The sequence below is a fragment of the Camelus ferus genome, chromosome 35, assembly GCF_009834535.1.
Source record: "Camelus ferus isolate YT-003-E chromosome 35, BCGSAC_Cfer_1.0, whole genome shotgun sequence".
In the NCBI taxonomy this organism is placed as follows: Eukaryota; Metazoa; Chordata; class Mammalia; order Artiodactyla; family Camelidae; genus Camelus; species Camelus ferus.
In genome coordinates this window covers 7,739,769-7,762,283 of record NC_045730.1, presented here as the reverse complement: position 1 = coordinate 7,762,283, position 22,515 = coordinate 7,739,769, and the positions used below count along the sequence as shown (strand labels likewise).

At 38.6% G+C, this 22,515-nt stretch overlaps 2 protein-coding genes across 2 annotated transcripts in view; one reads left to right on the top strand and one right to left on the bottom strand.

Moving 5' to 3' along the window:
- PLXDC2 (plexin domain containing 2) overlaps window positions 1–22,515 on the top strand; it is a 324,630-nt gene that overhangs the window by 101,485 nt on the left and 200,630 nt on the right. The gene's annotated exons all lie outside the window — the stretch shown is intronic.
- Window positions 2,058–4,149, bottom strand: LOC102524421 (ras-related protein Rab-23-like). Its single transcript, XM_032473584.1, is given in 2 exon segments — window positions 2,058–3,552; window positions 3,554–4,149. Coding segments are annotated over 2 exon segments (726 nt in total). The 5' UTR covers window positions 3,614–4,149; the 3' UTR covers window positions 2,058–2,886.

The window sequence follows — 22,515 nt, the reverse complement described above, 5'->3', positions numbered from 1 at the left end:
CTCTGAACCAAGATAAAGCTCTTGATCGCTCACTATGTGCTCTATTCAATAATTGATAAAACCTTTAGACATGAAATAAATCATTATAACCTATTAGCTGTACTATCCTATGACATTTGAACACATAAACCAGAACTAGAAAACTGACATCTCCTCTGGCTGTTCAGTAAACTGTCTGATAAAGCCAAGTACCTCTGTAACCAGTTCTATCTTTCTAAAATTAATTGGAATTGTATATGAAATATAATTGGTCAGGGCATTTGGGATTTAGTACTTCTCCACCACTGTGATGGAGCCCAATACTTGAAGTCCATTCCACAGCTGCCTTTGTTTTTGTTGTTTGGAATTAATTTGGGTAGAGGTTTTTTGTTTTATGTTTTCTTTTTTTTAATTAGGTACAGGGAGAGAATAGATCATCTCAGAAACTGTGTTTCACTCTAGACTAGATAAGTATCATGTAAGTTTTTGTTGTTGTTCACATTAAGCTCCCAAACTGGCCTAGACCTTGTTCCCAGGGAAGGAAGGGGAGCAGTTTATCACATGGTCAAGGCAGGTCATCTTGTGAACAAAGAGGAAATTTTGAGTCCTGAGCAGCTGCTGTGCAGAACACAGAACGTGTCTTTGTGGCCTGACATGGACAGGCTTCTGACTACAGTGGAAATAGAAAGTAAAATAGCTACTCTTCTTTCTGATACCCAAACGGGGGGAAGAAAGTAGTCCTGAGATGTCATGCAATTTAAGGGTTACCATCTCTTCCATTAAAAAAAAAGTCAATCAACTATCCATCAGATGAACCCTTTTTATTTTACAAAATTATTGAATGGTTTTTAAAGAAGGAGTAATGGAGCCTGGAATGATAATCTTCGTGTTTCTGAGAAACACATGTCTAATAAAAAAGGGAAAATGAAATCAAAGATCTCATTACTAGAAATAATTGAATGGAAGTCTTATCCAACTTTACCTTTTGATAAAAAGCTATTAAAAATAATTCATCACTGAGAGAAAAGCAAGTGGCATGATAGAGACATCTTTATAGCCATGAGTTTATATGGTTCCTTTCTTAGCAAGAACCATGTCCAGGTTTACGTTAAATACATGATCACTGTGAGTTGAGAGTTCATATATTAATTTACAAAAATGTTAAAAGTTTATACCCTTGGCACTTAAATTAAATTTAGAAATATTCATATGTGGAAACACTACACTATTGAGTGAATCTCAAAGGTTTTTATTTAGATCTGTCATTCTAAGCCTGGGATCTGTGTATCTCTAGCATCCTCTCCTTAAGGACGCCAGATTTCTTTAGAATGTAAAATATTCAATAAACCAAATAGAACCTTGGGAACCTGCCTGTCTTGAAGATCCAAGAAATCTGTTCAACAGCTTCACCCCCAATACTATGACTATAGAGAAACAGAGCTATTGCCAGGATTTCTGAAAAGTTTGAGGACATTTTCTTTGTCTCTAACTTTTAGAGTTCTACTTCTTTTTTTTTTTTTTTGTCAAGAGAAGTTACTTTTACATATTTTAAAATCCTGTAAAAACCAGGTATATTGCAGGGGGTTAAAAACAAAGTCAGCGATGAATGATGGTCAGTTTTAACAGAGTTCATGCAGTTATCTTAGTGGGAAAGCCACTGTCCCAAGTCACAAAATTTATGCCCTGTCACATGATTACATATTAAAATCGTTTCTTAAAAGAAGTTATCTTGCACTTGATGCTGACAGAGCTCTTGAGAAAGTGCTGTACAAATGGAAGGCTGTAGAAATTTTTAAATGATAATTTTAAAATACCGTACAAAAACGTGTAAACAAAAAGATGCTTTAGTGTTGCAGGGCACTATAGAATCCATCATATGGATTAAGACAACAGATCATTTCTTGCACATTTTATAAAATTGTTAGCATAATCCTATAAGTTCAAAATTGCATTGTGAGCAGCAAAAGGTGCTGGGGGAGTGGCCGAATGCACAGGACGGGGAGTCCCCGTGGCCTCCTCGTCTCTCCTGAAGGACCCGCCAGGCGTGCGGAAGGCCAGTCCCACCTGGGAGATGCTCCAGCACTGAGATATTTATCCTCCTGTCACCTACCCTGGCAGAGAGGAAAACTGCTCTTAAAAGACTTTATAAACAGTACAAATTCAGAGAAAGCACTGAAAATTAGGTATGATATATTTTTGGCACAAAGCACTTTTAAAATCTGAGCTCATTTTGCAAAATATATGTCTGGAATTTCTTATTAAAAATAAAAACTTAGAATGGTCAATGGTTCTATAAATGAATGAATGAGAGTCTACATGTCCTTAAACACCACACTCCCCTCCGGCTCACTTCAGTACCAGGCATTGGCATGCGTATCCCCACATTCTAGATCCTACAGATATTGCACAAGGAACATCGCCAGAGTACACACGAATGCTCTCTGGCAAGACCAGAGGGTTACCTTTCGATAGCATTTTCTGTAAGTATTCAGATCCAATACCATTTCCCAGAAAAGCGAGATGACCAATCTCGGAGAAAGAAGGCTCGCTATCTTTCCTTGGCCCATAATATTAAAATCTGTACCAATATATTTAGGCATTTCCTTTATGTTTTCCAGCATGTAAAATTCAGCAAAACCTGTTTCTGCTATTTCTTATAGCATTCCTTCAAAAACAGGAGAAGCTTCGTCTAATGTAAAAAAATTAAAATGAGTCCACAGGGCAGTAAGGTTTCCACCAAAGATCTTCGCTCAGTCTTGAAAAGCACTGCGGGACAACAGTTAAGCCCGTCAACTTCCAGAGAGCCACTGGGTGCAAAGTCCGCTGAGAAATCGTGTCACATACCACGACAGCCGGATGTCTGTCTTGCCGCACAATTAATTCAATCCTCTTCCTCCCTAAGATGTTTTAGGGCATGCTACAGCTGCTAAAAGCATTTCTGTTTTTCTTGGTCCTCTGTTTGTTGGGTCTAAGATTGATAACATCTCCACCATGAAGGGTGCTTGAATTCTGACCCAAGTGACTTCCACCAGATGCGCTAAAGACACCAATTTTGTTACTACTTGAGTGCACTGACTCTGGACCCTCAGCTATCTGTTGTTTAAGTTTTTGAAGGTGTTTTTCTGACAAATATTTAAAAACCTCGCTCACATGCAGGTCCTTCTTCACCGAGGTCCTGTAGAACCTCAGCTTCAGCTTCTTCGCCAGGGCCTCAGCCTCCTCATTCTTTATACAAGAGTCATCCAGGAGGTCAGTCTTGTTTAGCACAAGGACAATTGGGATGTCTGCGACTTCAGCCACCACCTTCTCTCTCCAGCTGGAGATTGCTTCGAAAGATTCCCTGTCTGTGGTGGAAAAGACAAGCACGCAAGCCTGGGCTCCTCGGTAGCAGGCCTTCGTTATGGCATCAAATTCATCCTGACCCGCCGTATCCCACAGCATCAGCCTGATGTCTTCGTTGTTAACTTGGATTTGTCGCTGCAAAAAATCAACTCCAATGGTTTTCTCGTAGTCTTTTGTAAAAATGCCTTTGCAATACCGCTGAATCATACTTGATTTTCCAAGTATGATTCCATATGACTCCATTCCCTACGGCCACCACCTTGACGGCCACTTTCATATCTTCCTCCAACATGTTTGGAATGGAAAAGGTTTCTGTACCAACTTTAATTCCAGGTGATCAGATCTCCTCTCTCAAATTGGCCCCGCTGCCCGCCGTCCAGGGCGACCGCTCACTGGCGTGGCCTCCGACCGCCTGGCGCCCTCTTTTCTCGCTCTTTTCTGAACGACTTGGATATTTTTCACCAACTTTGTCGGCAGACAGGACTCAGCTAGAGTTCTACTTCTTATGTGTTTTTTCTGTACTGTGCTATGTGGCATAGATGAGAAAATCAGCACCATCTTTGAGTCCCCACAAAGACCACTCACACAAAACAATGATTTTTCCTACGACTTGTTATGGAAGGGGAATTTGGAGGAGGGATCTATACAGCAGCAACAAAAACTGGCAAAATGGAACAGAGGTTCTCTCTGTTTTTGTGGTGACTTTTGAGCACTCCAACTTCATAGTGTTTGTGAAGGTGGGACCTTGTGTTCTTGCCAGCAACCCTTTCCTTTTCGTCCCTATTCTTACCTCTAGTCCCTTCAATTCTCTCCTCCATGAAGGTAGAACACGTCTCTCCTGGTGCTCTGATGTTGAATAGTATCCAGCTCCTATCACCTTGTACTCATACCATCAAAAGCTTGTTGAGAAATTTTTCTAAGCAAAGGCATTTCCCTTCCACCCTTCAACCAAGGAACTGTGGTGCCAGAGTATACGTATTTTCCCAACGCATTACAATAAAAATTTTATAATGATATATAACTCTTAAAAATTTGAGATAAACTATGACAGCCCCACAGGGTTGGTTTGCAGAGGCCATGGGCAACTTATTACACCTCAGCTGCCATTTTGCAAAATCGATTGGCATACAAATCATCAATGTGCATAACTCACTGACCCTAGAGATTAAACAGTGTAAAATCTATGAAGGCTTCAGTGTGCCAGTGATTTTAGTGTCTTAGAAAGCAGAGCAGCAGTGAGCTACTTGCCTTGAGCTGTGACATCTCATCTTAAATTGCACATCTATATTGCTAGACAGTTTTGGAAGCTGCTGGTTATGACTGCATGGGATGGCATGCAGTTTGAAGTCATTTAGCTTTTGTTAACAGGATGTTCCCTGTTTCTTTTTACAATAATATTCTGCAGGGTTTATGGATTGGACCTCTCCATTTTCTTGCACACTGTTGAAGGACCTCAGGTAGAATGATTGCTTTGTTGGAGTCATGGAGGTGGATATAACTTGAAAGCAGCAATGTATACTGTGCAATCTCATTATTCTGAAGATCTAAATACAAACCATTGATTTTCACTGCATCAAAAAGGGTTGTAGCAATCTAACCAAACTGAGTAGAGATGCACTGAAGTTCAATATGAGGCCACAAATGGACTGTTATGGAGTTCTAAGCACATTTGAATATATGTAACTTGACAACTTTTTGTTCTTAGCATTCCCATAAGTTTCTGAGGCATGTGCAACATTAAAGAAACCTTGTGGGAGAAGAAACACTAGCAATCTCATACACTAGAAGTGACAAAAAATGCAGGAATCCTTGTTCATGAAATAAGCCAGGTCTTCCATCCAGTTACAGAAGATATCAAAACCAATTCTTTTCACAGGGGTGACGTCTAAGTGAGTCAAATGGCATCGATGTGCAGAGTCGATGCACAGAGATATTTGGGTGGCACATGAAACAGAGAGAGGTCGTGGAGGAATATTTGCTCTGGGAAGCATTTCAAAGACCTATGAAAGGAGTCGATTTGATTGGCCTCATCAGAGTCTGCCTTGATTTCTGAATTGAAGCTAGATTGCTTTGCAATGATGCCTTTGCCATACTAGAAAGCCCCTCAAGTGATGACACATTGTCTTTTGTATCAGGCACTTGGTGAGAAGCAGTGCCTACAAATTTAAAGGCTCCATTTTCTATTGTGACCATTGTGTTGTACCTGAACGGAGAGCTGGCTCTAATTGTCACCCCTCCTGAACCTTTTCCCAAAGCAATTGATACTGAACACGTTGTCCTTTTTTGTGTGTGGAAATGAGGTGCCTTTTGGTGACTGGATATGTACCTGTATATTTAAATCTGGAAATAAATAAATCAGAGTTTATTTTCCCTGCCCTAAAGCTGACATTTAGTAAACATTTTTTTATTGGAAACATTTGTTTCAAGAAATAAAGAGATGAACATTGCAAGTGAGATCGTGTTGGATTCAGAGGACTTGGGTATTTTCATGCTTGACCATCTTCCCCTGGAGATGGAACAGTGACAGCGACAGCGAGGAGGAAGAGACTCTGGACCATTTGCTGGAAACAGGCTTCTATCTACCATAGTAATGGGACAAAATGGGATCAAAATGACTTTTGAGGCAGGATTCATAACTGAGTTTCACTCAAGTCAGTGAAGCCTGAGGATTTTTGATGTGCTCAGTTAGCATCATTTCTTTAACTGATAAAGACAGAAAAGGAAGCCTGTTCATTCAGGAAGTATCTACTGACCCTGGCCATGGGCAGACCCTGTGGAAGACAAAAATGACACAGGTGTAACGCAGATAGGCAGATCTGTGCCCTCCCATGCACTGTCTGTCAGTCCATCTTTGTGTGAATTAGAATTTATCCTCATTTTCCTTTTACTTCTGAACCAGTGGTTCTCAAACTTGATGGAGATCAGAATCTCCTGCAGGGCTTTTTAAACCACAGATCACTGGACTCCACCGTATTTTCTTTTCTTTTTAAAAAAAGTTATTTTAAAATTTATTTTCCAGCTTTATTGAGGTATAATTGACAAAAATGTAAGATACTTAAGGTCTACATCATGGTATTTGATATACATATGCATTGCAAAAGGATTCTCTCCATTGAGTTAATGAACACATCCATCACCTTTCGTATTTACTTTTTTTTTTTTTTGGTGGGAACACTTAAGTTCTACCCTCTTAGTAGATTTCAATTATACAACACAGAGTTGTCAATTACAGCTTGATTTGTTGTCAATTATAGGGTGAGTCCCAAGAATTTGGATATCTGACTGGTGTCTAGGTGAGGCTGCTAGTCTGGGATCACACTTCAAGAACCACTGCTCTAAATAAAGGTCAGACACTGCTTGAATGTGAGTGGTGACAGGTGTGGATATTAATCAAGCGTTCATGTAAGTCAGTGGACAAATGCTGTAGCAGAAGAGTCACGGCTCCAGTGAACTTCAGAAAGTATGTTACATTTTTGTGTGCCCAATGTCACTGTAAAATTAAAGTAAAACACTTTTAAACTTTAAATTCTGTTTTTATAATATATCTTCCTTTTAAAGAATTCCCCAAATTGGGCAGTTTTTGATAACTCATTTAAAAATACTTTTTGGTGAATGAAAGGAGTTATAGATTAAGCACTACCGATTTAAATGTTGAGAAGGAGAGCATCTAAATTACCTAACTGAGCCTGAGTTCGTATTTTAGGGGATCCAGTTTGACTTTTCCTTGTCATTTGCACTGAAGTGTCTGCAGCCATCTTGACCTGTGAATTGTTCTCAGTTTCTCTCTCCTGAGAGTGTAATGGCTCAGAGCCCTCCCCTCCCTTTCTCCAGGAGACTCCTTTGTCCTGATTCTTCTGTGCTCTGTGTTAGTAGCTCACTGGACACAGCAGGTTTACAGTATTTCAGAAATAAACTTTAGAGGGAAAGTATCCCCAAGCATACTCTTTACACCTGAAATCAGAAGTGACACTCCGTTGCACCTTCTCCAAGGGCATGATCACTTTTCATTACTGTTATTTTCATCTGACATTTGATGTACTTGACTCAAGGATGTAGATTTCAGGGGACGTGATGAGAAATATCTGAAGAGCCCTTTTGATCACCGCTGATTAGAGCCAAGCTTCTTTTCGGTTTTAGGTCATGCCTGTAGTCAGGAAACGAGCTTGATCTCTGGTTCTTTGGGAAGAAGCAGTAGTTTTTCCCTTTCTACATACATCTGTAACTAGACTCCTATAAATGCAAAAATTGTTAATTTGTTATTGAGAATATGGCAACTAGGAAAATTTAACTATAGTTATAAGCAACGGTATGTCAGTAAATGTATAGTAACCAGCTCTCTGAGCAAAGAAAAGAGGCCTGATTTGTAGCATTTGCCAATTTCCTTGGTGTCAATACTCCCACCACTACCACTTTTAAGCTACCAACCAGATATCACTGAAAATGGAGATGGCAAGAGAGATACACAGTTGATTCCTGAAAGCCAGTTTTCAGCACACCAGGGGAAGCTGATGGCTTTGTTGTGTTTGTTTTCAGGTGAGTGCAAACAGTAATAGGAAGGCAGAGGATCCCGAGGTTTTCATTATCAGTCCTTTACTTGAGCAAAAAGAAGTCTCAGCATTGGACCTTTTCCAAAGTACTAGCTTCCCACTTCCACATAATGTATTCAGTGGCTCTCCATCTTTCATCACTGTGGAAGTAACTCAGAAACTCAAAAGGAGCAATACGCTAAAAGCAATTAAAACTCCTCACTAAGGGAAAATAAATAAAAGCACAGCGTCCTAGCCGTATCTTTGTAGTAATGCCTCTGAGCTGTGGGCTGTGTGCCGGGCACTTGCCCCAGCACAGTGCCACACGGTTCTTACAACCACTGTCACCCTGCACTGTGTCATTGTTTACCTGCATTTCTCTCTGTCCCACTAGACCCTGAGCTCTTTGAGGGCAGGTGACATTTTTTTTTTTCGTGATTGCCAAACCTCAGTGTGGATGCTTGGTTAATAACAGGCATTTGTAATGGGTCCTGTGCCTCCAGAGAGGACAATTCTAAAGGACCATTTTAGTCTAGGGCTCCTCCTGAGAGCAGCCCAGGCCTCTGTTACAACTGCATTACAATTGAATTTTTCCTTCTGCTTAATCCTGCTTCCCTTAACAAGCTGAGGGCATGCTACAACAAACCTCTTGCATGCAAATCTCCAGTTCAAAGACAATATTTAATATATGAGATTTGGAGCATTGTATAATGAAATCGTTGGAAATTTGACCACTTTTCTGCAATAGTGCACCTCAGAGCAACATTAAATAATTTGCATTTTTTCAAAAACAAGCATCACTTGCTTGAGGGTGCAGTTAAACTAGATGATCCACTGGATTCTTTAACTTTCTAGAAATTTCCCTGCCACTCTACATTTAAATGTCCTGACTTAGCTGTGATTAGTGCAGCAAATTTCGAGAGAGGCTACAAGCTCTTTTGAGAAGGAGTGCTACCACAATTATAAAATCTCTCAGATAATTCTGAAAAATTGGTATGGACTATTGACCCGATTTTTTTTTTTTGTACTTTCATTGAAAATGTAGATAATAAAGCTATGTCTCTTCTACCAGCAAATCCTTGGCTTGGGTGGAGCCGAGGCAGTGAGGAAGTCTATGATTGCTTGTGCTTGGACTCCACAGAGCCTCAAGAACACAGTTGATTTCTCTGCAAATGTGTTTTTCTTCTTTTTTGTTATACAATTAAATGACAGCATCAAAGTGTAGGAATCTCAGATATGGGGATGATTAACTTCTGATTCTTCAGCGTGCCCCAGAACAGCTATTATTAATACTGGGCTTATGTGCCCCAGTTTAAGTTCCTATTTAATTATATCCCAGTAGTCCTCAAATGGATTTGCAATGCCCTTCTTACTAATAAGATCCCATTCTCAATTCTAGAAGATGCTTCTTTTAGATCTCAGTTAAATGGGACAGATAAAACTTCAACACCTTTCCTGAATTAGGGAAAACTGGATGAGCTATTATAATCACATTTGTGATCACCGTGAGTGCAAGCCAGAGAAATATATACAAACAGAACTGCAGGTACTAAAAAGCAACACAAGTATTAAACCAGAGCTAGATAACGTAGCTCTCGCTCTGTATATGTATTGATAGACAGGTCTACGTAGATAGATGATATTGACATTGAAATAGATAATATGGTAATTCACATTACATTTTCAAATGGTGCCCCTGTACATCTGGAAGTGATATGTCAGTAATTATTCAGGGTACACATTTTTATCTTTTTGGGTAGAGGGACAGAAGTAAATCTCAGACTTGGTCTGTCTGATGTTTCTGTTGTTACATTTACACTGAAATAGGAGAAATAGGAGCTTATTTTATTACATTCTCTTGTCTCATGAATATAGCATACAGTTTGGCATTCTGTTAGTAATCACCTGGCCCTTCCCTCCCCTTCCCTTCCCTTTGTCTTTTTTAATGTGACTGAACAAAAAGCAAGACCTCAGCACTCAAGTCCAGCCGCGCTGGTCCTGAGACTTTCTCAGTGGTGCCGAGTCCCGTAATTACTGAGGTCTCCCAGGGAAGTGAGCAATCAGTATTAAATATTTTTCCCAGCATAGGCTGGCCTGGAATGTGGAGGCAGGGTAAATATTAGGGGGAAATGGCTCTGATGACCTAGCAATGCGACTGTGGCAGCTGGTGCTTAGGTGGTGGCTGTATCCAAATGGTTCATCCGGACGTAAATCCAGCTAGCTCGTCTTCCTCACTGCTAACAGATGGCAACCTCATGGCAGGACCTGTTTTAGGGCACAAGTTTTATATGTGCTTGGAACATCCAACTTTGCATAAAATGTGAGCATCACGACACCGTCACATTTCTTACCTCTAAACAGCAAAACCTTTCTTTACATAGATGTTTTAGTACAATGTATAGAACATCACCTTTTTCTGTTAACTGCTTCCTTCTGAGTTTTGTTGAGGTAACAAAATTGCAGATGGGCTTAAGCAAAAACTAGTCAATAGCAGAGGGGATCAATGTGGTGAGTTCATTGAGACTTCCATATTGGGCTAGACTTTCAAAAGATATGTCCCAGAAGATGGAAAGATGGCAGTGGTATCAAAGACATGAGAAAAGAGAGGATTCTAACTATGTCTGGATGAGCTCAGAAAAATATGGGAGTTTGAAAAGGCAAAAAAGTAAGTAATGTACAAAATGGGCTTGAAACACTGTATTATTTCATTATTTGGGCTTAGATCTATGAAAACCACTTACTTCCTGCTTTATTCCTTTAAGAAATACAATACTCAAACTAGAAAAGGTAGAATAAGCAAATTAAGATGAAACAACTATAATAATTAATAATAATAATAATAATAATAATAATAATAATAATAATAAAACACATTCAGAAGGAATAAAGTATGTGAAAATCATATCTAACTGCTTAAAGTTAGTTCAAGATTCCAGGCACAAATGAGTGACATTTTAGTGCACTGAAAATAATTGCAGATAACACCTCATTCATTTGTGCCTAGAATCTTGAACTGCTTTTGAGTGGTTAGGTGGTACAACTTAAAGGGAAGGAAGACCTTGCTTGCTGTTTTAAAGGGGAGAAAACCCCAACAAAATGGTCAGAAATGTAGTCTGCTCCATCAAAAGTGAACGTACCAGTAGGCTATATTGACAGGTTAGTTTCCAAAACACTCAAACTCTGCATCCCAGTTAAGACTATTTGGTATTGTGTGTATTTTCAGAGAAAGATTTTACAGGGGTGTTGATGGAATGGATTTGATTTATAACAATGAAATTATGAAGAAAAGGGCGCAAGTATTATGTGAATTAGCTGAAAGAACTTGGAATATTTCTCCTAGAAAAGACTTGAGGAGGAAGAGAGTTATTTCAAACTTTTGAAGGGCTGTCATATAGATGATCATTCAGGCTTTATTTATGTCACTCTAGTGGGCAAAGGAATTATCAGCAAGCTGAAGTTACAACAGGTCTCCACTCAACGTAAGGAAGAGTTTTGTAAGATTGCCACCTCTTTAAAGTAGAAATGGACTGCTTCGTGAGATAGTAAGCATGTTCAAATGGGAGGTGACGTCACTCTTTCAGGTTTATGGCACAAGGAATTCCTGCATTACTTAAGAGATTAAGACCTCACATCTCCTTTCCTTTTAAAATACTATGTTTCGTTAGGGAGGGAATGCCACTTAGGATTTGTTCAACAACTATGTCAGGTTGTAACATTTGAACAAAGCAGTTCATTTGGGGCATTTTATTTTCATATATTATCAATAGTGGCAGAATATGGGGGGGGGACCTAAAATGAAATATCCTTCTGTAATATAGATGGGATCCTGCAAAAACTTTTGATTAACTGTCACCATCATTGCAACAATCTAATGTTAGACCAGTAAGGTTTATCAAGGCGAGGCTGCCAATCCAAAAATTGAAAACAGGTGGCAAAAGTTCCCTGGGGCACTTGGCATCTGTAAATAATCAGTTACTGTAAAAGCCCTGGTCAGACACAAATTAGCTTAATTGCTGATGACATTTTTAATAGCTGAAGGACCTCACGGCTTTATTTAATTAGAATTGTAATATACTATATATGTGTGGCTGATCACCTTTGACAAGTGTTTGGTTCTCCTCTACTTCCCAAAGTTGCAATATACCAGACATTTTCCTTCAGTAATGCAAAAGGATCGTAAACACATGATGGGAGGCAAGAAACACTTATCTGTCTACTCTGCTCCAGTGTTTCTCTGTTGCATTTTCTCTGGTTCTTCCATTCATCCATAACCAGCCCTTAAGGAGAAATCAGATACATCTGTACTTGGTTTTTGTTCAGTGGAAATTAAATCCCACAAAAACCAAACCGAGGTTTGAACTGAAAATGCTCATTTTAAAAGTATGTCGCTAGCCTTTCTGCCATTATATCCCACAGCCCTCTTCCCCCTCCCCAGTGGCTATAGCAGTGAATTAAAAGTTTTCTCACAGGGGAATTGGTAGATAAGGGACAGATAAAGACTTAAATTGCTAACATGGTTCAAAATTGGTACTTTCCAAGCCTTGGGTCTTGTACTTCAAAACTTCTTTCGAAGATGTGGTGGAGAATGAGAATTTAATGGAAAGGCCAGGCTATTCAGTTTGGAAAAAAATGAATAGCTTGCAGTCCTGTAAGCATGTCATGGGAACATGTCTGTAGATTCCTTTATGCCATTGGCCAATATTTCAGTTAATGTGGTAAGATAAATTTTCTTCCAAACATACTCGGGATAATATGTCAGAGAAACATTTGGTTTGTTGAAATGGTAAGATACTTGTAACACTTGTAATAAAACAAGATATATATATATGGAAAAACAGCATAATGATTTCAAATACCATTAAAAAAAAATTCCACATGAAGTCAAAAGGTAACAGACTGCATATGACCCAGACAGAAGTCATTTGTCTACACATTTTCTGTTGTCTCCATGATAGTATGGAGAACTGTAAGGTGAAGTCTCCTTCTCAAAGGGGCTAAATCTGTGGTCCCTGAGAAGAAGTAGCAGATGGAGCGGACAGAGTGTAAGTCATATTCCCACAGCTGTGCACTGGCTTGCCCCTGGCCACCAGCCTCTCTTCTGTCCCAGGAGAAGTTTCATCTTCACAGGTTGCCTTGTTTCTTACTAGACATTGATCTATTACCTGAAATGAAGGAAGCATTTTGCATCATTGGCTTTTGCCAAGCCCTTGTTTTGTATTTTATTAGTTTATTCAGGTAATGAATGGCTGATTTATTGCTTGGGAACCACTTTCTGCTCATGACGATCCTTACATCTTTTATGTGTCAACTAACTAATCAGAAGGCTGGTTCCTGTTAAAATTTAGGAACAATAAGCCACTTGGCAGACTACAGTGACATTTCCAAGACAGTTCATATGAGGAAAATAGAATCAAGCAATAGACAGTGCATGCCTTTGTGTTGTGTGTAACTGTGATGTGAACTTAAGCCTTCTGTTTACAATGAAAGCTCTGTTGGATTACCTCACATAATCCTTCAGATTTCACAGCAGTTGCTGTCTGGGAAGCACATGTACTAACCTCCTCTACATCCTGTGAAGACATTGGCTTATTCCCTTTATTTGGAAGACAGTTACTGCATTTTTCCATTGGTTACCTTGGGCAGACATAAAGACATTTTTTAGACCTTCTTGACTATGAGATTCTCAGATCCTCTGGTGCGGCTCTGTAGCCCCCAGGAATGCCACTGCAGTTCAGGAAGGGATTTCTGGGGAGTGAGATGCAACATGCGGGCACCTCCAAGAACTAGGGCAGTGGAAAAGTGGTAGAGGACACTGGTGGCCCTGAGTCGTCCTGAAAACATCCCAAGGAGTCTAGACTAAACATATTCTACCACGGGAGTCTCGCCCTGAGCTTTATTCCAACATCGCAGAAGACTTTGTCAGAAGTTGGCTTGGACCTAAAAAGCGTAAAGTCCCTTGGATGTGCTAGGATCAAATTATGCAGCTGTTCCCAGTGCCTTCAAATTCTGCACTGCTCCTTTCTTTCTGCCTTAGCAAGATTTTTGTGTTTACCTATGGTTAAATATATGTGTGTGTGTGTGTGTGTGTGTATATATATATATGGATAATCTATCGTGTGGCCAATTTGTGATTACTTTGTAGATTTTAAGGTTGCTAAATTATGCAGATTTATTGTTTCTTTTTGCATTCTGCTGATTCTTTTAATTATTTCTATTTTTCAAGAAGCTATTAGAGAGTGAGAGAAGTGAATACACCAGTATTTTAATATGCTAATCATTGCGTGATGAATGGATTGTTTTAAGGAGTGAAAATCATTGGCTAAAACCAAGTTTTATAGTTCCCTGTGTACTGGGGCCCATCACACAGTCCCAGTTCCCTATTGTCACAATGATGTGGGAAAGTACATAGGATAGTTAGGGTAGTTAATGTTTCACCTTTGACAATCAAGGTTGCTATGCCCTGAATCACAGGTAAGGAGTTAATAAAAGGCCTGAGAAAAGAGGGCTGTAAAGAGAGGCAAGTTGTGTAGCCTAGTGAGCTGGTTGCCTGCAAAAGGGGCTGAACGTGAGAGTAAAGATTGTTGCGCTCAAAATTCGAGGATGAAGGAAAATGAACAGCACCTGGGCAGAAGGAATAGAGTTGGGATTTCTTGCCTTTAATGGATTATTAGTAGGTAACTGTGTGTTGTCCTAGATGTCTGCTTGGCGTGCGTTTTTCTCATTTATTCATCTCTCGGCATGCATTTATTAAATCCTTTTCAAGCAGTAGTGTCTGATGCTGGGATCACAGAGATTAAAAGTGGGAATAACTGTGCTGTAAGTCAGCATTAACTGCCATGACATGGTGGAGAAAGGTCTTGTGAATGTGAAAGCAAGCAGAGTGCCATGAACTGGGGCTTAAAGAACAGTGCAGATAGAGGGAGACGTTCTAAGAACAGGGAGTGGCATGAGCCAGGTGTGGAGGTAGGAATGTCCAAGGATTACTTGGGAGTAAGGGAGCAGTTGATTTTGGCTATAAGGTTTGAAGAGTGGGTTGGGACATCATTTGGAATAGCTTTGAGTATCAGATTAATAGGTCCAGCCTTTATCCTGTGGACAATTAAGAATGAGTAGAAGTTTTTGAACAGGTCTGCTGAGTCTATCAAGACGTATCTGGCAATAATGATCCAGGGAGATTGGAATGAGGAGAGAATGGATACAGGAGCACAGTGACGCTACTGGGATACAGGAGGAATAAAACTAAAGCCTGAACTATTGCATTAAAGTTGAACTGAAAAGTACACAGCATTTAATTGATCAGTTGGAGGAATTTGAGTTAATTAACGTCCTCTTGGTACTTTTTCTGTGCTGGTGAAACAAATACAGTTAAAACATCCCTATTCCCTATCTACCTGGAATGAAGAGTCAGAATTAAGGGGGAAAAAAAAAAAGGAAAATGTTAGAGAAATTGGTATTTTTGCTAAAGGAAAAAGCTCTAAGATTGCATTAACTTTTCTATGATGGGGCAATGCACGGACTCTGTGAATTCTTTGGGGGAAAATTTAGATCAAACTTAGAGCCTTTAGTTTTGAATTTTATCTATTTAATTCTTAATAAGTTATGCCTTCAGTTAATTTCTACATTTTTGTGAAAATTGATGCAGATGTTTCAATGGTCTGACATCCTCCAGGGTTTCAGAATATGCATGAGCCTTTGTAGCGGGAACTCAGGCCATTACTAGTGTACAGCCAATGCAGTAATTACCCTAATGTCCTCATTACTATAAAGGGGTTCAACAGGCAAAAAAGAATAGTGCTTAAGGAAATTTTGGCCTCTCAATTTCTAATTTCTGCTTAAAGCCTAAAATTAGTAAGTAGAAATGTATGACAGAGTTGCTTCAGTGGCTCCTACGGAGTGAAAAACATAGGTTTCAGGTTTACCTTTAGAGAAATGCCAGTTTTGCTGGTACACAATAAAGTTATAATAATGGAATTTTCCCTCTGACGGTGAATTACCAGTCTGGGAGGAAGTGGTCAGGGAATGGTGGCCCATCAGCCAGAAAGCCCTGAGAACAACCATTAATAAGCACTCTTGGGTTGAAAACCTATCATTATGGGGACTGAGCTCCCTGGGAGAGCGCCTCTCTGCCTCCATCCGACATGCAGAGTAGTTGGTAAGAGAATGAATGAAAGAGTATAAAAAACTGCCAAAGCGGACGGAAGAAGTCTTCATTTCAGATAAAGAATAAATAACTAAAATTAGAACATTTCATTTTTTTCAAGGGAGTTTTATAAGTGACACTAAAGAATCATTATAGTTACTCTGATTATCTTGTAGAAAGTAAGATGCACAGCTTTTATATATATTTTAAATGGTAAAATATTCAATATTTTTTAAAACATTTTAATTTTTGAGAGCCTAAAGAGGAGGAAAGCAAGAGTGATCGAGAACATCAACAGTTTGCCTTTTGGAGTTATTTTTGAGAATTCTGAGAATGGGTCAATTGTCTAGATTATGGGACTGTTTCTTTAAGTAGAATTTCTTATGTCACATCTCCATCAGGAAGTAGGTTAGTGGCCAATTTCTCATGTAATTCCACAATCCTCAACGAAATCTACTTATTACTGAATCTTCATTGCACCATGAGATGTAAATTGTTAGTTCCCCAACCAGCCGGTGGTTTCTGTGGCTCTGGGAGGGCTGTCAGCCAGTCTGTGGGCTGAAATGCTGGCAATGAAGCAACATTTACATGGAAACATGAAGTCACTTAAAGGCCATTCTTCACAGGCTGAAGGCGGCTGGATCCTTCTTGGCGCTAAGAGAGGAAAAATACATTTCTTAGGGCTTACTGTGTCAGTAAATGAAGTCGAGTTAGGCTGTATGTGGGCAGAAAAACTTTCACGAAGAATGCAGGGAAAAAACAGATGAGTGTACAATTAGGAGGCAATTTCCAAATCTTTGGTCTTTCTAGTTAGAAGTAAATGCCATATAAATGTCTCCTAGCAACTTGTAAACTGCACAGGGACAGGGACTGGGACTAGTTTTGCTCTGTTATGCTCCGGAAAACTAGTTGGCTCTCAGTAGATTTCTGTGAAATGAATGAACAAACAATTATCTAAACTTGTAAGACTGTGATTATGTTTAATAACATAATTATGCCAGTTTAAGTAATGAAACAATGAAAAGCTCTGGTCTCGATTCTTAAAGGCAATTTACTGAGGGGGCTCAGAAAAAGGCCACAATTCTGAGCCTCTCAGGTTCTTCACGATTCAAATGGGTATGTTAGACCAAATCCATTGTTATTCTTTCCATTTTCGTATAAAAGTAGTGTGGACACAGTTTAAAGAGTTGAAAAACCATCATCAGCCCACATCCACGGCCCTGTCATGCCCACTTTACAGAGGCAACTGTTTTCACTTCTTCTTTTAAACTTTTAATGTTTATTGACACATATCTAAATAATATGCTTATAACGCTAGCTTTGGTTTTTCAGTTTTCATAATTATCTCATAAAACACAAGGGAAGATGAACTCTTAGCCCTTTATTTTAACCCCAGCCCCTATCCCACACCATTCTTCCAACTTCGCAATGTTAACGTTATTAGGACTATGAAAGCACTTTTGGGAGCTGAGATATGTCATATATTAGGATCTCCTTCATCTGTCTTTTGAGTTGGATCTCTAATTTCATACCCCCTTTGTCTTATTTTCCCTGGATTTAATGTCTGATTTTGGTACAGTATACCTTCCAGTAGTTTCCTGAAAATGAATGCTGGAGAGAGAGATTTTTTTGAGACTTTGCATATCTTAAGCGTTCTACTTTCACATGAAATTGGCTGCATATGGAATTTTTAAGTTGGAATTCATCTTCCTTCACAGTTTTGATGGTATTGTTTTTGTCTTCTAGTTTCTTGTGACTTACTAAGAAGTCTTAAGTCATTTTCGCCTTTTGTCTGTGATCTATTTTCTCTGTCTCAGAACACTTTAACATAGTAATGAATATGTGTGGTCCTTCAGCCTTAAAATACATGGAACCTGGTTTAAGCAAACCTTCCTGAACTTTATTTGCTACAGACTTTTTTTTTTTTTTTTTTTGCATAACACTTGAAGAAATGCTCCCATTGAGACAGGAAGGTGGGTGGTAAAACCAATTTTGTGATACCTCTACACCAGCCAATTTTGTGTTTCCTGAGCCTTGTTCAGTATTTGGCACATCCTCAATAAATAGTTTCAAAATAATCTGAGCCAACTTGGATAAACGGTATTTCTTATTTTCTCAATACTTTTTAAGCAAGTTCTTCAATTATCACCTGAGTTGCTGTGAGGTTTTATTTTCCCTGCTACTTTAGATTCTCTGAAGTTACCACTGATCCAGTTGGCCTTACCACCAGGGGCTAATGAAGTTCCTACACGTGTGACAATGAGAGATACCTCTAATCTGCCTCCTAAAAGAAACTTGCCTTGACATATTCGCAGCAGAGAAATGGCTAAGCCTAGACAGCCCACATTGATCTGAGAGCTTGGTAGTTGCTTCAGTTTCCAATTTAATCTTTATCATTGAAAATATCTTTTAAAAAAATGGTTCCTTTTGTTAGTGAATATCATATATGCTGGGGGTATTGGAAGTAATATCGAAGTATCTTAAGTGTTATTAAAATTCTCTTTGATGATTTTTATAGTGCCTCAGGCTTCTTATTTCAATTATATTTTGCTAAACTGTGAACATATAAGATGCAGAAGAGATGAGAATGAATGTCAATTGGATGGCATGTCTTTGCATTTTTTAATAATAAAATGATTGTGTTTTCTTTTATATCTATTCTGTGCTTATAAGAATGGATCTTTGCAGTGGATATATCTGGTTGAAGTTTGTAGCGTATCAACATATTTTGTCGAGTTGGGATTTGGGAAAGAGCCTTATACTCTTGCGTGTCCATCACAAAAACTATTTAAATAGCAAACACACAGTAAATGATCAGTTCCATTTGGCAATAAGTCTGGTGTCTTACTCTGCTCAGGCTGCCATAACAAAATACTACTTCAGATTCTCTAAAGACCGAGAGGCTTACACAACAGAATTCTTTCTTTTTTCCCCCTCACAGTTCTTGAGGCTAGAAATACAAGTTGCTGGCAAATTGAGTTTCTGGTGGGAGCTCTCGGCTTGTAAATAGCTACCTTCTCACACCTCTGGTGTCTCTTCTTATAATGACACTGATCCTATCATATCAGGGCTCATTCTTATTTTCTCATTTAACCTGAATTACTTCCTCAAAGGTCCAACCTGCAAATGCAGCCACACTGGGGGTTAGGGCTTCAACATTTGAATTTTAGAGAGGCACAAGCATTCAGTCCCTAACATCTGGCCTTATAAAATGTATTGTGACTATCATTTTGAATTGGTCTTGATTAATTTATTAAGGCTGACGTTCTAAAGTTTTCAAAGAAAACACTAAATCAATTTTATTGTCTTGATTTTTTAATAGAAGTAACACTGGCTTATACCATCATGTAAGTTTCATGTGTGTAACATATTTCTACTTCTGTATACACTAGTGTGCTCACCACCAAAAATTTAGTTTCCATCCATCGCCATACAGTTGACCTCCTTTACCCATTTCACCTTCCCCCTTATTTTCTTGGTTTTAATACAGAGGATGGGCACCAAATGATTTTGGTGGCAACAAACATTATATGTAGCATAAGAAAGGAAACTGTGCTGTCATTGATTCTCAGCTGTGTTTGACTCAGTTATTGAGATATATAATTGACCTTCAATCAGCTCAACAGTACTGTGTGTTTTGGGGTTTAAAATTTAATTTTAAACTTTTTTAGCTTATTTAAGACACAACGCATTTTGAACAATTTAGTGTTCGCTTTTTCCAATGCCTTTTCATTTCCTTGTAGTGCTGAATAATATTCCATTGACTGGACCATTTATTTATCCATTTACTTACTAAAGGGTATCTTGATTTTTTGTTTTTTGAGTTGCCTGTTCAACATCTAGTTGACAGATTTTGTATTAAAAAAAAAACCAATAAAAATCAGCTTCTTTGTTAGTGGTGCTGGATGCAAAACAGAGGATTGTATGGAAATAAATGATGTAACTTTATTCTATATGAATGTCATTCATATTGCTGAGAGGACATGGAATCATTATACAATATTATCAATAATATTACACTAATAATAACATTATCAATAATATGATACTAATAACATTATTGATAACATTATACTAATAACATTATTGTAATATTATACTAAAATAACATTATTGATAATATTATGCTAATAATATCATTAAACAAACAACAGCAGAAACTCTGCTTGTGAACAAGAAACCACCCTAAATTTTGCGGGGTTCCTCCACAATTACCTTTGCTTTTATTTCAAGCCAATATTGCTTTCCTCTCTACCTACTGGAATATTAAATGAAGAAAGATAGGGACAGAAAAATCAGGTTCTTTTGCTCCTCTATGCCACACCTTGACACGTGGAATTTAAATGTATATTCTGCTAATGTGGAGATTATTGTAGTGGATTATGGTTGTGATTATTTTTTTCTTATTCTCATTTAGAAACGTTGCTGATGATGTTACATGTAGAAAATTCACAGTCAAATATTTCATGTGTCTTATTAAATACATGAAATGGCAAATTAATGATCCTAGACATTTAAATTGTTAGTCACCTGTCAGCCTAATTACTTCTATGTCTTCTCACAATCCACTCTTTATGCTGCCTAACAACTCATGGGAATTGGTCAACCCCTGACTGAGTGAACCTGTTAGTTTTTCTGTGATAGCTGCACATCTTCAGAATAAAAGCATTCTCTTTCTAACTGTTATCAGTTGAGCCTAAAGTGATGAAAACATCTTATACTCCTACAAACCATTCTGAAAAGAGTAGCAGAAGTGATCTTTTGAAAATGTATCAGATCACGTGCTGTTTCCAGTTAAACCCTGCCACTGGCTTTCCAATTCGCTCAGAGTGAAATCCAGACTCCTTGTGCTCTGCAAGGGCCCTGGGTGATCTGGTTCCTACTCACTTCCCCAGCCTCCTCTTAGGCCACCCTGCCTAGGCTTCTACCCCCGACACACTGGCCCTCCTTCAAGTTGTCCAGTCGAATGCTCATTCCCAGCTGTGCCACTGCGCTGGCCACCGCTTCTGCGTACCCGTGGGAAGCCTTTGGGAAGTTTGAAGCTGGCGAGGAACATGATCTAATTTATGAATGAATGAATGAATGAATGGATCTACAGTGAGTTGAGAAGAAGGCATTTCCTTCTTTAAAGAGGAACCAAGATAGGCATTTTGCAGAGTACTTTCAAATATTTCAGATGTCTGATATTGGTAAATGTATTATGGACTGGTGTGAGGTCTTTCTAATTGTACCCATGGTGAGTTTAAACACGGTAGAATTAGCATTAGCATTCTCAGAGCAGACTTGAATCTAAGCTGAGAAACATAAATTTACATATAAATAGAAAATTAAATCAGTTTTCTAACCAGGTATTTTTGAAAATCCAATAACAGGTTAACAAATTCAAGGTTTATACAAACACACAGAATATTTTTGACTTAATTTTAATTAAACTTCATGAAGTACTTGATGGGTAAGTAAGAAAGGAAGAAAGCATTCTCTTGGCATTCTGAATAGTATTGAAGGATATTGATGGCTTTAAAAAAATGATCACAGACTGCCTGCCTATTATTACCCAGCCAAGTAATTCATAACATCAGGCAAGTTAAAACACTGCATTCTAGAGCAGTGTGTTGTGAGATGAGACATTACGTAAAGTCCAAGCGAGAGCAAGCTGACGTGTTTTCTTCTCTTTACTCACATGCCATTCTTTGTAAGCAATACACTTGAAAGTTTGCCTCAGAGCATTTTGCATTTTCCTCTGGGGAAATGTGAAAGAAAATGATCTGTGTAGAATAAAAACATGCTAATTTGTGTTAATTTATTCTAGGAGAGATACCGGAGTGTTAACGTTTGAGTGGGGCTGGAGTTCAGTTTGAACCATTGACTTTTGTGCATGAACACTGGAAATGCATGTGGCCAGTTATCACCAATTTTTGAAGTGGGAATTGGTTAAGTCTGAAAAATACATGCACATAATTTATTGATATCTGTCTTTCCCAGTGTTCTTTTTTCAGGTCCTGCCGTTCTTAAGTTTAATTAATTAAACTATAAATGGAGTAAAAGCATTACCCATGTTTCAATATGGAGCAAAAGGACAACTAAGATTCATTCCATTTGTCTGGAAAGCATAGCAAGATGGACCCAGATCCAGACACAGGGAAAACCACAGCAGGTCACAGTGTCATTGACCACATGTCAGTCACACCAGGCACTTAACTGCAAAAGGATTCTCTCCACTCTAACCAACAACCAAAATTATTTTTATACATCTTTGCTGCCATTCTTCTAAGTACCTATAATTAAAACCTCTTTGCTTTCCTTTTCTCTTTTCCTAGTTTGTCAAAAGGCTTGTCTGGCTCTTCAAAGTAATGTGTCTGCCTCTCCCCCATAACATATTTTTACACCCACCCCTTAGTACCTTAGTTTCTTCCTTTTGGTGTCCCAGAGGGTCGTGAAGAGATATTTCAATTTAAATTGATTGAAATTTAAATATTAGCGTACACTTGACATCCTTATTTACTCTAGGTTGACTTTCTGAGTTTTGAT